The sequence below is a fragment of the Pelodiscus sinensis genome, chromosome 6 (assembly GCF_052426305.1).
Source record: "Pelodiscus sinensis isolate ZL-2025 chromosome 6, ASM5242630v1, whole genome shotgun sequence".
In the NCBI taxonomy this organism is placed as follows: Eukaryota; Metazoa; Chordata; order Testudines; family Trionychidae; genus Pelodiscus; species Pelodiscus sinensis.
In genome coordinates, this window is record NC_143057.1 from 2,541,228 (window position 1) to 2,556,633 (window position 15,406).

Below are 15,406 nucleotides of genomic sequence, written 5' to 3' on the forward strand. Positions count from 1 at the left end.
CGTTTGTTCTCAGTTCACATACCTTCCTATAAGCTGTTAAATTAGAGGAGATAAAATTAGATTTCATACCTTTTATAAAGATAATAGGGGGAGGATTCCTGGCCAGTGGGAAAGGAAGCGTTTGAGTCCCAGCAAGGGAAGCCAATGTTCTTTAAAAGTGCAGAGGGGGAAGGATGTTAGGTTTAAACTCATGGGCTTGTATCAGGAGCCTAGCTCTGGGAATGACATATCTGTGAAGTTCTGTGGGAGTGCATTGAAATTTGCATTGCCCCGCATTTGATGGGCAGGCTAGACAACTGCCTTTTGTAAATGAATTGCAGATACAGCTTGACGGCCTGGGGGAAAATGAGGGCTAAGATTAATTTATCTCTGAAGAAATCTAGCATGTCTTCGTGTTTGGCAGCAGGTAGGAAGGGTAGTGCAATTACACCTTCAACCTTTGTGACCTGCATTGTACTGGAGTTTGCTATCAAATTACACCTGGCTGCTGTTCATGCATTTAATAGAAATGCAGGGTTGAAATATGATTGTAGGTAGGTAAGAACAACAGGCTAATTAGGTGCCTCAGTCAGGCGTGGGGGCTGAAGGATAGAATATAAAGCAAATGCTTTGCTCATAGTGTTCAGAGTTCTCTTGTGTTTACAGTTTGCGCGTTATGGTATGCAGCTTTTTATTGCCGAGGCTGATTCTACAGGGATAAGCACTGGGAAGATGTTTAGGGTTCTAATGAAAACTTTTGCGCCCACACAAAATGTCATCTATCTACTTAAACTTAAAAACCAACCAATAGTCGGGTAGCACTTAAAAGACTAACAAAACATGTAGACGGGATCATGAGCACTGTTTTCCAGGTTTATTCCCATCTCTCTGTATTTAGGGTTATGTTCATACAGATCTTTTCTTTTTTCCAAACTAAATCTCATTTTATTTTACACCCACATTTTTGGTTTGTCCCCTTGTATTTCCATTGTGATGCAGGTCACAACTTTTTAATTGAGCAACATCAGCAAATCTTATGGTATGTTTACTCTTTTCTCCTAACATCAATCCCTGTTGTGCCCCACTGAACTCCCTAGCACTAGGGATGTTAGTGAAGTAGAGTACTCAATTATTCGCGCTCCCCCCCCCAACACACACTTCTGTATCCGAGGTAGTGGGGGCAGGGTAGGTTAGGCTGTTGGGGCAGCGCAGCCCCTGTCTGTGAGGGTCCCCCTGTAGGTCTGTCTTAAAACGCAGAGCTGTGGCATGGGTGGCTCCCAGAGCCAGCCTGAGCTGGGACTGCTTAGTCCTGGCTATAGGAGCTACCCCCAATGAAGCTCTGCAGGGCAGCCCCTTGTCAACTAATCATGTAGTCGATACAAGCTTTATTGACTACACGATTAGCCAGATAATCGCAATTTAACATCCTTACCTAGCATCCTGGCTTTTTTCACACTTCTGATCAAATGAAAGGAGGATTGAGGGGCTCAGTTACTGAAGTGATGTGAGCGTACAAGTACTGGAATAGATACTAGATTCTGGCCTTTACCATTTTGTGTCTTGTAATCTGTTTTCAATCTACGCAAGTGATTCCAACCAGTGTCAATTTATATTTTAATTAAGGTTTTGAGACCCTGTTAAATGCTGTATTAAAATACAAATGTAGGACATCTGTTTCAGTCCCTTCTTCCACTAATTTTGTAGTTCTGCTCTTTAAAATCAATCTAGTTCTTTTACTGATTAATTTTATTATTTATTTACCTGTTTGGCTAGCAGTTAGCTTGTTACTCTTTTTTTGCTTCCCAGACAGCAGGATCAGGCCTGCATCTCATGGTTCTGTTGCCAGGAAGTGGACCATCTAAGGAATGTACGGGGGGAGGGGAAGTAAAAATAAAGTAACTAATTTACTTTAGAAAATGAAAATTCTAGCCTTGAAGTTGCCCTTTCTGCTCATTCCCTTTGAGGTATCTGGCATTGTCCGCTGTCAGATGGAATTACTGAGCTGAATGGACTATTGGTCTGACCTAGTATGGCTGGTCTTATAGAAAACTCTTATGAAAAGAATAATTTACAGAAGAACCTTCTGAACAGAGTGGGGAATTTGTCCTAAAGTACTTGACTGTCTCTCCTCACATCTTGGTCTATTAGAGTCCTAGGTGTGAGAACCAAGTCATACAAAATCTGAGGAGGTAATATCAGAATGCACCAGTCAGGATCTGGGGGATAGAGTAGGATGCAAGATGAGGAAAGCAGGATCCTCAGAGTTGTGCAAAAAATTAAAAGCATTTAAAGACCTGATAGAAGCAATTATTCCATCAATGTTTTGGTAGGAAAAGAAATAACTTTGCCTGAGGTTTCTTTCATTGCATTAGATCAAAGATAAGTCCTTAGCAGTCTGAGCCATGGCAAAATTGTTTGTGGAGTGGAGAAGGAAAGCTTCCTTTTAACTTTTTTCTTTTTATTGCTTCATGAAGAAATATTTCTCAGGGAGATGCTGAGAAATGTTAGTTCCTTTAATAGTGGTTGGGAAACACTAGATAAACCTTAAGTCTTGAGTATGCCTAAGTGCCGTAGTACCATATCAGCTTTGTCACACTTCCTCCTGCTCACCCACTTGAGTTTCAGGTTTTTATCTCCTTCAGCCAGCATACCCCACTAGTTTCCTCCTGGTTAGGAATAAAAAGCACAAAACTGCCCAGTCACTGTCTTGGTGAGCCATATTGGTGTCCTCAGAAAGAGCAGGAGTTAGAGAACAGTATATGATGAAAAAATCAGCTGTACTGCTTCTGGAGGGTATCTCCTATTGAGAACATTTCTGACCTTAATAAGAAATCACATATGCTCAAGTCTCCTGCTTGTTAGGAACTCTCTCTCCTTTTGGCAGGGTAGATTACATGGGAAAGGGCTTCTCTTGCCTACACTAAAAGGGTTGGCTAACAGGACTGTACCAGAAAACACTTCTATCATTGAAACAGCTTATACCAGCAGTTATTTGAAGGGTGTGCTCAAGGACAGCTGGATCCAGCCCTCCGTTTCCTCAACTGCCATTTCCAGTCAGCCCTGGACCCGTGTCCCTTCAGATTGCTGAGTTTTAGACACTATTTTTTCCGGCTACACCATGAAGTTTTCAGTTGACCACCCATCCCACCCTTCTTCCCTATCTCTTTGCAGGGACCCCTGTCACAAGCAACTCTTCATTCAGAAAGTCAAAAACCTCTTCCACCAGAGGTCAGAGGAAAAGGTTCCTCAGCACATGGAAAGCAGGAGATTCTACTTCCACTCCTTCCTAATTCTAACTGCAAAAGAGGGACTAAGGCACATCCTAGACTGTTGCCTCAACAAGAGACTTATATTTTGCACGGTCTCTCTGACCTTCATCATCCCTGCTCTGGATCCAGGACACTGGTACACTGCCCTTGATTTGAAGGACACCTACTTTCATATCTCTGTTTTTCCAGAGCACCGGTTATTCCTTCATGTCATGTTGGGTGGGTACCATTTCCAGTTTACGGTGATGTCCTTCAGTGTTGGGCCCTGAGAGTGTTTATAAACTTCATAGCACCAGAGGTCGCTTACCTGAAACATCGAGGAATCCAGCTATACCCATACCTCCACAATAGCTGGTCAAGGCTGGTCCCCAGATCAGGTGCAGAGGCATCTAAACCTGGTATGTTCTAACTGTCGTGACCTAGGGATGATGATGATGAACAAGTCAACCCTAACCCCAGTACAGTATATAGAATTAATTGCAATAGCCCTTGACTCCTCCCAAGCCAGAGTCTCTCCTCAAAGCACAGTTCTGGGCCATGGCAGATCTCATCTCAAGCCTGTGGGCCCACCTGCTCTCCACTGCCCATAATTTCTGGGACCGTTGGGCTTCATGGCAGCGTGTACTCGCATGGTCCAACACCCACATCTCTGCCTCAGATCTTCCAGATGTGGCTAGTTTCTCCCTACATGCCCAGCTGACTCAGTATACGGTTAGGATTCTGAACAGAATCGTCTCATCCCATAGCTGGTGGAAGGTCCCGCAGCGGTGAAGGAAGGAGTTCCCTTCACGGCCCCAGCCTTGACAGTGAGGCCTGGTATCGGGAGCACATCTGGGCACTCTCGGTACTCAAGTTTGCTGGTCCAGTCATGATCGTGCCCTACGTATCAGTGTTGCGGAGCTCAGGATGGTTCGTCTGGCCTGCTGAGCCTTTCTGCCTTAGATTCAGAACATGGTGGTCCAGTCGACAGTGCAGAGCCAAGTTGTCTGCTGGGAGTCTCTTTGGGCCTGGGGCTTTTTTCTATAGTACAACATGCGTCTAGTAGCTGCTCATCTTCCAAGAATCAAGAGTGCTTTGGCGGATCATTTGAGCAGGACATTCTTGTCTTGCATCAGTGGTCCCTCCATTCAATGGTGGTCAGTTCCCTCTTCGGCAGGTAGGGGACTCCTCAGGTGGACCTGTTAGCATCCAGGCAGAACAGGAAATGCCAGATCTTCCGCTTGATTTGTGGGCATGGACAGAGAAACCCTGTCTCCTCAAGCCTGACCTGTTGTCCCAGACCTGCAGCAGTCCAACCTGGCAGCACTAGATCTAATGGCCTGGTGACTCTGTGACTGAATGGACTGGAGCAGCAGTATTCGGATGAGGTACAGTGTTTTCTCCTGGGGAGTTGGAATCCCTCTGCCATGGAATCCCTCTGCCACGGCTATTTATCTGGCGAAGGGGAAAAAGTTCATCTTCTGGTTTGCAGAGAAGGGTGTCTGTACAGAACAGGCTCCTCTGTAGCTTATTCTTGATAACCTCCTGCACTTCAAGCTCCAGAGATTGTCCTTATCAGTCAAAGTCCATTAGCAGCCATCTTGGCCTTCTATACGCTGTTTGCAGGTAGGTCGATTTTTTCTTATAATATCACAGCCAGATTCCTGAAGAGCCTAGAGCATTTCTTCTCATACATCAAGGATCCCATCCCACCATGGGACTTGAACTTGGTGCTGTTGCAGCTTATGCATTCTCCGTCCCCCTCTCCCCTACCCCAAGCCCATAGATTCATTTTCTCTCCTCCTGCTTTCTTGGAAGGTTGCATTCCTCATTTTGGTGACATTGGCCCATTGAAGATCCAAGGTTCAGGAAATCCTCTCCGAATTGCTGTACATAGTCTTCTATAAGGACAACGTCCAATTTACCTTAGTTTTTCAGCACTGTAGCAAATCCAAATAAATAAGAATATTTATACATTAAAAATGTGATGCCTCTTCCTAAAGAAAGCTATTTCAAATAAAAGGATTCAAAGATGTGACAGATACATCCAGCCCTAAAATATAAAGACCATTAGAGCTACAGATTTCTCTTGAGCCGAAACATGACATGAAAAAGTACGCTATCTTGAACTCCGAATCTAATTATGAGGTGAATTGATATTCTGCTGCATGTCATCAATTTCTTTAAAAAACTCTCATGAGACTCTGTATTTATGTGCAGAATTGTATAAACTAGGGATGGAGGGAATGTTTCGGAATAGTCTGTCTGCATGCCAGTGCAGACCTAAAAAGAAGTACACTCCGAGGACATGGTGAGCTTTTACCCCATGATGTCTCGCAACCTAATCAAGGATCATATCCTTAAACCTAAAACTAAATAAGCAGTAATTAGTCTGTTCTGTTGGATATTGTTCTCCTCCCCAATTTGTCATCTGCCAAGTGGCATGGAGTAGAGCCGATGTTGCTTCACTGTGTACAATGGGTTCCCTTAGCTATCTTATTCTGTGAGCCTTTGGAAGTGGCTCCCTTCTGCCTCCTTGCAGCAGCTGGGGACCACTGCTTTAAGAACCGGCTTAGGCAGGCTCAGCTGCAGCTCTGATATCCACCTGCTCTAGCATGCAGAGCACTTATTTCACTGGTTCATTTGTTGACTCTTCAAGCTGCCAGTTCCTTTATTGAGGTATAGAGCTAAGAGATCTGCTGCATATGTGCATCCTGGGGTGACTAAATTATGAAGGTTTCATTGACTCAGTAGCAGTGCAGATGTGGGGGTTGCAAAGAAGGGAAACTGACTTTCACCACCATCCCCATTCTCTCTTCTAGCAAATAACTTTGAAGCTTCATTTCTTTGACACTAAAATTGAAATCAAAGATTTTGTGGAGGATGGCTGCAGCATGCAACCCAGAAACCAGGCCTGAGGGTTGTGGTACTGGGGGGTATGGGACTGCAAGGCATCTTAGGCCTTATCTCCGCTTACTGGAAGATCAACACTATGGAGATGGATTTCCTGTGGCTTGATTTAGCAGGTCTAGTAGAGACCACCAGGTTGCAAGGAGTAAGGGAAGTCAATGGGGGAGTTTTCTCCCATTGAAACCCCTTCTCCCCTGTAGCAGGGGTGCTGCAGAAATTCAAACTAAGATACGTTGACTTTAGCTATGCTTTTCACATAGCTGGAGTTAAGTACCTTAGTTTGACTTTGTTCCCTTGTAGAGCTGGTCTTAGAACTTGTCTAAGTTTGGAAATGTTTTCAAGCGATGTCACCTGGCACATACAACTGCTGAGATGTAAAAAGCTCCATGTAATTCTTAGAACTTTAGGAGGAAAGGAGACCATTTTGGTAAAAACTTTGCTTTTCTAAAAAAGGATAAGCTGCTTGTTCAGGCTTTCTCATAAGAGCACAAAGATGAGCAGCATTAATATAAATCATACTGAATGGCTGTAAAAAGTATTCAAAAGCATAATGAATGGTTACATCAACAATTTGTCTGGATTTCACTCCATTTCATGCTAAATAGTACAAGAGGAGGACCTATTTTACAAATGGGTTTAATTCTTTGCTTAATAGTGGCATGGCTCCATATTGGTATCTCCGTTTGATAATGTCAGAGTGCGCAGGTGCAAGGGAAAGAGTATAGATACACTTTGAGAGCATTACTCGTGAATTTCCTGACTTTTATGGATTTAATTTCAGCCCTAATTCTGCCTTGGCATAAGCTTCATCATCTTTTAGTAGTAACATGGGACGTGTATCATGAAGTCTTTCTGGCATTGCTGCTTTGATGTATGAAATGTTCTGTTTTGTGCAGATGTTGCTTGCTCTTCTAGAAATTCATGTTTGAATCAGTATAATCTTTTAGTTCCTGGCTTTTCTCACATCAATTTATGTAATTAATAAAAATAAACTGGATCTTCTATAGCTATCAGGCAATGTTATTCTGTTCTTGCTGCTTGTTTGACAGCGATTAAAAACAGACAACACAAGAACATATCAGCAAAATAGAGAGTCCAGGTACTCTGAGCTGGCCTGTTGAACACTGGCATGGTCAGCTCACCTTTTTTGTGTTTAGGGTTTGAGGAGATAGATGTAAATGTTGCTACAAATGACATAGTGTACAAATATAGCATCACATTTGCCAACTTTAGGGTATTATAGACTGCAGATTTATAGTTTGTGGCCAACTCTGCCATGGTGTCAGTGAAACTGAAATGTAAACAGATCTTAATTTGTATGGGATTTGTTTCTGCCACTAATTCCCTGTTACTTTTTACGGTATGCTCTTGTAACCCTGTTACAATCATCTCATGAAAATTGATTTCTTAATTAGTCAAGAAAAAGTACCAATATTTTTTCTTAATGACACTAATTTATGAAGAAGTTAGGGTTTAGCATTAGGTTATTTTTTCAGTTAAGAAAAATAATTTGCCTTTTTAAAAGCATGCTTATAATGTAGTTCAGGAAATGATTTCATGGTTATTTTCTTTCTAATGGAAGGCAAGTTGGGATGGAAATACTGTTTAACATAGAAGGCAATTAGCACGTGTTATGGAGTTTTGAGTAGCGCTGTGCTAAAGTCATTTGGAACGGTGAAGGGGTAACTGCCTAGCAGCTTGTTAGTTTGGCATGTCTCTGCCATCTCTAAACTCATGAGCTGTGTTCTGGGTTTGGATTACATCTCCTCAAAGAGAAAATAACCTAGGAGCCACTGTTGCAGGCTAAATATGCTTTTTGGACATTTGGAGGCGCTGGGGGCAGGAGTGAGGGATATTTAAACATTGAGTGCCAAAGGGTGCAGATACATGACATTACCAATGCAAAGGTGGTTAGCAAAACCGTAGCTTTAAAGCATTCTCACCAACAGTGGTTGGTACAATGTGTGTCAGGAGTACAGTTGACGGTGTACCATTTCCTAGGCTTTACCCCCTCTGTCAGCTCATTGTACACTTTGGTCTCATCCTCCCAGCTGTAACTGTTTTCATGTGGTTCTCTGTAGTCTCCCAGAGTGTCTGGCCTTTTTGCCGTTTCCCTATATGCACATATTTCTGGATCTCACCTTAAGCATACAATTCCCTTTTCCAAGACTGTCTTTGGAAATTCTCATTTTGGCTATGAACCTTGAAACCCTGTCCTTGTGACTTTTAAATATAATTTTTAAAAATCAAAGTAGGAACTTGAAGCATACCAAAGGTACTGCTTACTAAGCTTTCATGCTGTACCCTTTTCTCCTTCCTTACCACTAGTAAAGTTAAGCAGTTGGTGGAACAATTGGGAAGAGGATTTTGAATGTAGTTTTGAGGGAGATCAAAGAAGCAGCTAAATCAATGGAATGATAATGGGAAACTTCAGTTACCAGCATCTAAACTTTTCAAATATCACAGTGGAGCAAGATTTAGAGAAATAGGTTGCTTGATGTATGGAGTGCTTCTTGGAATACCTCATCCTAAAGCACACATGAGGAAAGGTTTTTCTTCACTTACTTCTGAGATACAGAAGTTGGTCAAAAAAGTAATCCTAGCCTAACAGCTACTAGTGATTTATAATTTAAGTACTACATCCTTAAGGCAGAATATCATATAAAAAATAAACCTGTCACTGTACACTTAGCATTAGAAAGGGAAAAGAAGGGTGCCTTAGAGCAAAAATGTATGAAAGTAAAATCCTTAGTTTGTAATAGATACAAAAAGAGTGTGTATTCCTAAACTGAAAAGGAAAACAGGAAGATTAGAGAGGTGGTTAATTGTCCAAGATGAAGAGAAATATTCACACCACATATGTATTCTTCTAAAAATGGAAATGCAGCATTAGTGAAACCGATACATATAATGTAAACCATGGCAGGTAAAATAAAGTATATATGCACTTGTATGTTAAATGAATGGAGATGCCTATCTCCTAGAACTGGAAGGGACCTTGCTTGAAAGCTCATTGAGTCCAGTCCCCTGTCTTCACAGCAGGACCAAGTACCATCCCTGACAGATTTTGTCCTAGATCCCTAAAGGGCCTCCTCAAGGCTTGAACTCACAACCCTGGGTTTAGCAGGCCAATACTCAAACTGCTGAGCTATCCCTCCCCCTCTACGGTTTTATGAGGACTTGAGGGATTTTTGAAGAATAGATTGCCACAGAAACACAAGTTCTTGAAGTATTTCTGAAGCAAAGCAGCTTGCAAAAGAATGAGTAGGTCATGGGGGACTATAGGTTGAACCTCTAGTCTGGCACACACTGGTCTGGCAACATCTGGTGCCCAGAATGATTTTAGTTGGTCGGTTGTGCGCTTCTTGTGGGTATGGTCAAGTTTCCTGAAGTCCTGTGAAGTTTGTTTTATAGTCCCTGTCTTGAGTGCTGTTGTTTAGCTCCGTTAACCCTAAATGTGTGGTAAGAGCCCAGTAAGCAGTGGAAGTTCTGGTAAAGCTGCTAAGTGTGAGCATGTTTTTATCCTTTATCTACTTATTTCCTTGTGCCGATATAGTCCTATATTAAGCAGCATTGCAAGCGCTATTCCATTTATTTGCCTTAGTGAAATAAAAAGAGACACACCCACTCACTATAATATTGACTTCCCATAGTTCAGCAAATTCTCTCATTTGGCACCAGTTAGGTCCCAACAGTGCCAGACTAGAGAGGTTCAACCTATATGAGTAAAAAGAGAAATTGAGGTAGACAAGGCCATAGCAGAGAAGCTGAATTTTCTCTGCATCAGTTGTCTTTGTACCAGAAGATGTTGGGAGATTATTGCCCAATACCTATTATGTCAGATAATAAAATTGAGGTGGTGTTGGAGCAATTTGGCACCCCATAGTCTGTTAGAATTCTTTGTCAGCAAAATAAGTGCTTGGATCAGGAAAAAGGTAGGCAGCCAGGTAAATTTTTCAAGTAAATTTACATTAACTTAGCTGACGCTTTTGTCCAATTCTCTGTAAGCTTGTTAATTGTCAGTCTTGTGGTAACAAGTTAAAGGCAGGAGACACATCTGAGCTGAGTTCATAAAATTAAAATTGACCGCGGTACAAATCCGACGTGTAAGATGGATAATGATCATCCTCTTGGTGGATATTGGGTGCATGTGTTGACCTAAAACTCCATATGGCTACATATTTAATGACTGACAAATATGGATCCCATTGGCATGATATTTGTACTTAGCTAGCAACACTTTTTTGAAGAGCCTATACATTAGACCCTCCCATCCTCATTCTTTCAAAGCAAACTTTTTTTTACCTTTGTATCTTTGATCATTTTGTTTTTAGCACAATATTAGAATTTTAAAAATATTGCACTAAATTCTTTAATACAAATGTAGTTGTTGGGAAACCATAAAGAGGTTTCCATTGCCTTTATGCACTGTTTAGTTTTGAATGTAGACAGTCTACTTCAGGATTTTCCCCCAGAGATGTAACCTGCACTAATAGTACAGAACAGTGTGTGCAGGGTGTGACTCACTCAAGTGGGTTTATTTTTTGAATTTGCAGAGTGAAGACAGTCCAAGTCCGAAGAGACAACGCCTTTCTCATTCAGTCTTTGACTACACAGCAGCATCACCAGCCCCATCGCCGCCAATGCGACCATGGGAGATGACATCAAATAGGCAGCCTCCTTCAGCTCGACCCAACCAACATCACTTCTCAGGGGAACGATGCAACACACCTGCACGCAACAGGAGGAGGTAAATGGGTTAGTCAGGGTGTGGAGTGGTTTCTTGCTAGCCTTTCTGCTGATTCAGGTGAAGTCTTTTTCAAGGCAGCAGTAATTCATTAGCATTAGCAGGAAAGTAAACCTAGTAGAAGACTCCTGGTTATACAGTACAAGGTGATAAATGTTGCTAGGTTTGTTGATAAACATTTGGTGGTATTACAGCTGGAAACTGGCATTGGAAGTAATTCATGAAGTCTGTGTATTGTCTTACTGTAATTTGAATGGACATGGGTGGCTAAATCTTAGCACTCTGTTAGAAATCAGTTTATTGCTTTAATACTGTGCACTACATTAGTGCTTGTGCATGCAGATAATGTGTCAGAAAAAAACAAAAGCTAAAGATTCCTATTTCTGCACAGACTACTACTATAGGTTGAACCTCTTTAGTCCAGCACTCTTTGGCTTGACGACAATCATGGTCTGGCATGATTTTAGTTAGCTCAGTGTCCGCTTATCATGGATGTGGCCATGTTTCCTGCAGTCCCAAAGTTTGTTTGCAGCCACCAGTCCTGGCTCTCAGTTTTCTGTGCTGCTATTTAACTATAATTTACTCCTAAATGTCTTCTAAGAGCCCAGTAAGCAATGGAAATGTTGGTAATGCTGCTAGACAATATTGACATCCTGTGTCGGGCAAATTCTCTGGTTTGGCACCGGTCAGGTCCCAGGGTACTGGACAAGAGAGGTTCAGTATGTGGTGTAGTAGCAATAGTTGTCTGTCTGTCTTTTTTTTTTTTTGTATAGTGCAATAAACGTGTATGGCACTGACAAAATTTACAATTTTACCTTTCCTACTAACTGTACAATCTAATTTCAAATGAGAATGAATAAAATTGACAAGATTGGTGCAAGTAATACCATGCGATTGCTTAGCTGTGTGGTGCATTTACATTTTTGTTTGTTTTGGGCTGTTGTTCATAAGCCTTTTCGAAGCAGAGATTTTAGAATAAACTCAATTAGTCATGGAAGAGTAGAATTTTGGATGGCTGTGTTGAACTGGTGCCTGCACCAGTGGATTGTAAATCTTAAAAATAAAGACCTCTTCTCTATTCTAGTTAAATATCCAAAACACAAGTGTTTGCTCCCTTACAGTGTGTTTTAAGCTTGTGTTAGGTGACACAAACAGTTCCAAAACACATTTTCCTATGTTCACTTCAGAAGAAAGTGATATTTTGGCTTCTTTTAAAGTTGGAAAACTGGCACCTTTCTATTAATGCAAAAGACAGACTTTCTAGGCCAGAAACAGACCCTCTTGATTCCCAAAGTTAAAGATTGTCAACTGTCGCTTTGTTGTTAGTTTATTGAAGCTGTAGTATATTGTTAAAGCTGTCTTCAGGAATCACACATCCTGGAAACTTCAGGTCACAGCTTGCCAAATTATATTTGTTTTCATATAACTAGTAGTCAAAACTAATAATGCAAGCCAGAGAGTTGATTTCTTGGATTATTACGTAGAGGCAATGTGATCCAGTGGATAGGCAACTGGGTTGTGACTCAGGAGACCTATCTTTTATTCTCAGCTCCTGCCATCATGAATCTGTTTCACCTCGTCCTCTATCTTGTCTGTTTAGACTGTAACCTTCTCAGGACTGGAACTCTCTGCACAGTGGGCCTCGAAATTGCTTGGGATTTCTAGACACTATCGTCATTGTAATACAAATAAAAAATGGATTACTATATTAGTAAAATAAGCTCGGTGGGATTTTACATAATTCCGTTTAAAAGCAAAGTTAATTGGCTTTCTTCCCATGATGAATTTGCTTCAGTTTTTATTGGGTTTAGTTTCTGTCACTAAGTGTGTCCATTCAAAAGTGTTACTTATCGAACAAAACCTGTGCATACGCTGACTGGAAATTTTTGAAGTTGTTACCAAATGGCTAGCAAATGAATCAGTACTTCCAGCATAAAGTATTTTTTAAAAGTGAGAACCCAGAATGTTAAGTAAAAGATAAGTGCAGGTTTGCTTTGCATGAGGCATTCCTAGTAATTCCAAATTAGTCATCTGCTGGAACTACACATCTGGAGGCTATTTCAGAGTTTCACCTAAGGAATGTGACATTTCTTTCAATTCTGCTGTGTATATGACCACCTAAAACAAGTCTGTTTGTATCAAGGTCTGTTTTTTTCAGATTTCTATGTTCTATGCTGCCTATAAACCAGTAAATAGAAAAGTGCCCAAAAAGTGTTGACAGTTTTTGCTGTAGCTATGTTCCCCCCCTCCCCCCTTCTGGGTAATTAACAGAAGTAAAGCTTGACAACTGGGACTACTTGTGGAAAGGTAAAGTCAGAACTGAAGTCAAACAAGCTACTGTCTGAAGATAAATGGCAGGGGAAACTAGGGCATCTCTGCTTGCTAAGTTTTTTCAAAATATTGAAACTCCCATTGGTGACTTTAACCACTCCTGAGAACTTCCCCAAACTCAAGGCCTTCCTTTATATGACATTACAGCTTTTACACTGAGATTAGCGGAAGAATAGCTGTATAAATCAGATTAACAGTAGCCGATACCAAGTTTAAAGGTGTAATCTGAATTCATTAAAACTGAAATCTGCTGCCTGCATTACTAAATAAAATATATTTGGTAATAAAGTAATAACAATTATATAGGTCTCTCTTATCTAACGGTGTAAAACCTTGGAACAAGTGTGTTTTGTGTATTAGAAGTAATGCCATTTTTAATAATTTAAAAGCAGTCACTAACGTAAGGAATACCTGAATATCTTGGACAAGTTAATTTATATTCTAACTGACTGTGATATAGAAAACATTCTGGTGACATATGTCACATTCTGGTGACTTTCACATCAAAGAAAAAGTGCCCCATGCTAGAGGTTTTCTATGTGGCTCAAAGGGTGACCTATGTCAAATGTGCCTTTCCCTGTTCTTTGAAAATCTGCCCCAAATATAAAACTTGGGGGAAAAATGCAGTTTGCACATGTTTTGTAGAACTTGCTAGAGTGCAGCTAAATTTCCCAACCATTTCCTTTACAACGGGCATGCTCCAGGTATCTTTAATTCATCATTTTCTGGGTGCTGACTTCACTCTTTGGCAACTGATTTGCCGAAGGCCTGAGCACTGACAGTTGCAAATAAAGTCAATATGAGCTGTACTTTGCAAACCAGAAGAGCTATGTTGTGATCCATATTCAGGTCATAGGTAACTCAAAATGAGTGGATAGATTATTAACATAAAAATGTCTTGGTTCCCCATTTTAGAGATTAATACCACCACTTTTGCTCACTAGTGGTGTGAAAATAAATGAATGTTTTTGAAACATTCATCTACTACATTAAGTGCCATAGAAGAAGCCCGTGAAGAAGTTGTACATTCTGTTTTCAGACCAGGGTTTGAATAGTGTACTGTGCAGTAAATAAGGCCTGAGGCCACACATTGAATAAGGAGGAGAAAACAAAATACTGACTAGCCGATTAGTTGGTGAGCACCATCCGATCTGCATGCTGAGTGAGTCAGGTGTCTTTTGGAAAAACAGTATGTAATCATATCTGTTGTCATGAATATGTACAAGGTTGCACAAGCAATCTTAATACTGGCATTTTCTAACTTTTGAGTGAGTGATTTGACAAACTTCATGTTCTTTTAATGTATTGCATCCATACGGTATCTGTATAAAAGTGCTTACATTAATATAGCTCATGCTGGTTCTCCTGATTGGTGTGTTAGCTACAATTACAGTATACTGAAATAATTGCATCTAGGCTAAGGCTTTTATTGGTGTACTACTGTCGGTTTATAAAAAAAAACCCAACACATCCCTAGCTGACATGACATAATGTTGACAGAACTGTCTAGTATAGACTTGTCCTCAGTGTTGGATTATGTACAATTTTGTTTCAGAAAGAAGCCTGTAGCTATTTGGGTGACACGTTTTCTTCTTCTAATGTGTTCCCAGTCCTCCTGTTAGACGCCAGAGAGTGAGAAGGGATCGTCTGTCTCGACATAATTCCATTAGTCAAGATGAAAACTATCACCATCTCTCCTACGGACAGCAACAAGCAATAGAAGAGCCCCGAGCCTTCCACCCACCGAATGTATCCCCCCGTATGTTGCACCCAGCTGCTCATCCGCCACAGCAGAATGCAGTGATGGTTGATATTCATGAACAGGTATGAAAGTGTTGGGCTGAATATGCTAAGGACACTGCATTTCTCTTAAGACTTTCAGAAACGCCAAGTAGCTGGCACAGAAGACAGAACACTGTGGTAACTACTGCTGGCATCTGTCATGGCAGTTTCTTCTAAAAGTCATAATGGTGTGCTAGTAACATACAGCAGATGAAATAGAAAATATTGGTTGTAAAAATAAATAAATCAGAGAGCCTGTTAGCAGTGAAATTTACCATTTGGCCATGGCAGCCAACAGCATGGTTACAAAAACCTTCAGATCAGACCTTGAGAAAAATAGTTCTGCTTCTGAGGTGAATTCCATTTGAGAGGAGCTGTGGTAGCAAGGAAGTATGTACTTTATCTCAGT

At 41.0% G+C, this 15,406-nt stretch overlaps 1 protein-coding gene and 1 long non-coding RNA gene across 4 annotated transcripts in view; one reads left to right on the forward strand and one right to left on the reverse strand.

The window, feature by feature from the left end:
- Positions 1–15,406, forward strand: part of RNF38 (ring finger protein 38) — a 154,533-nt gene that overhangs the window by 102,697 nt on the left and 36,430 nt on the right. For both annotated transcript variants that reach the window (XM_075931273.2, XM_075931272.2), the window contains exons 3-4: positions 10,694–10,887; positions 14,826–15,039. In XM_075931273.2, the coding sequence (XP_075787388.2) occupies positions 10,694–10,887; positions 14,826–15,039 (408 nt within the window). The remainder of the gene's footprint in view (positions 1–10,693; positions 10,888–14,825; positions 15,040–15,406) is intronic.
- Positions 1–15,406, reverse strand: part of LOC102453365 (uncharacterized) — an 85,353-nt gene that overhangs the window by 10,216 nt on the left and 59,731 nt on the right. For both annotated transcript variants that reach the window (XR_012904566.2, XR_016349815.1), the window contains exon 7: positions 10,665–10,868. This is a non-coding gene — a long non-coding RNA (uncharacterized LOC102453365). The remainder of the gene's footprint in view (positions 1–10,664; positions 10,869–15,406) is intronic.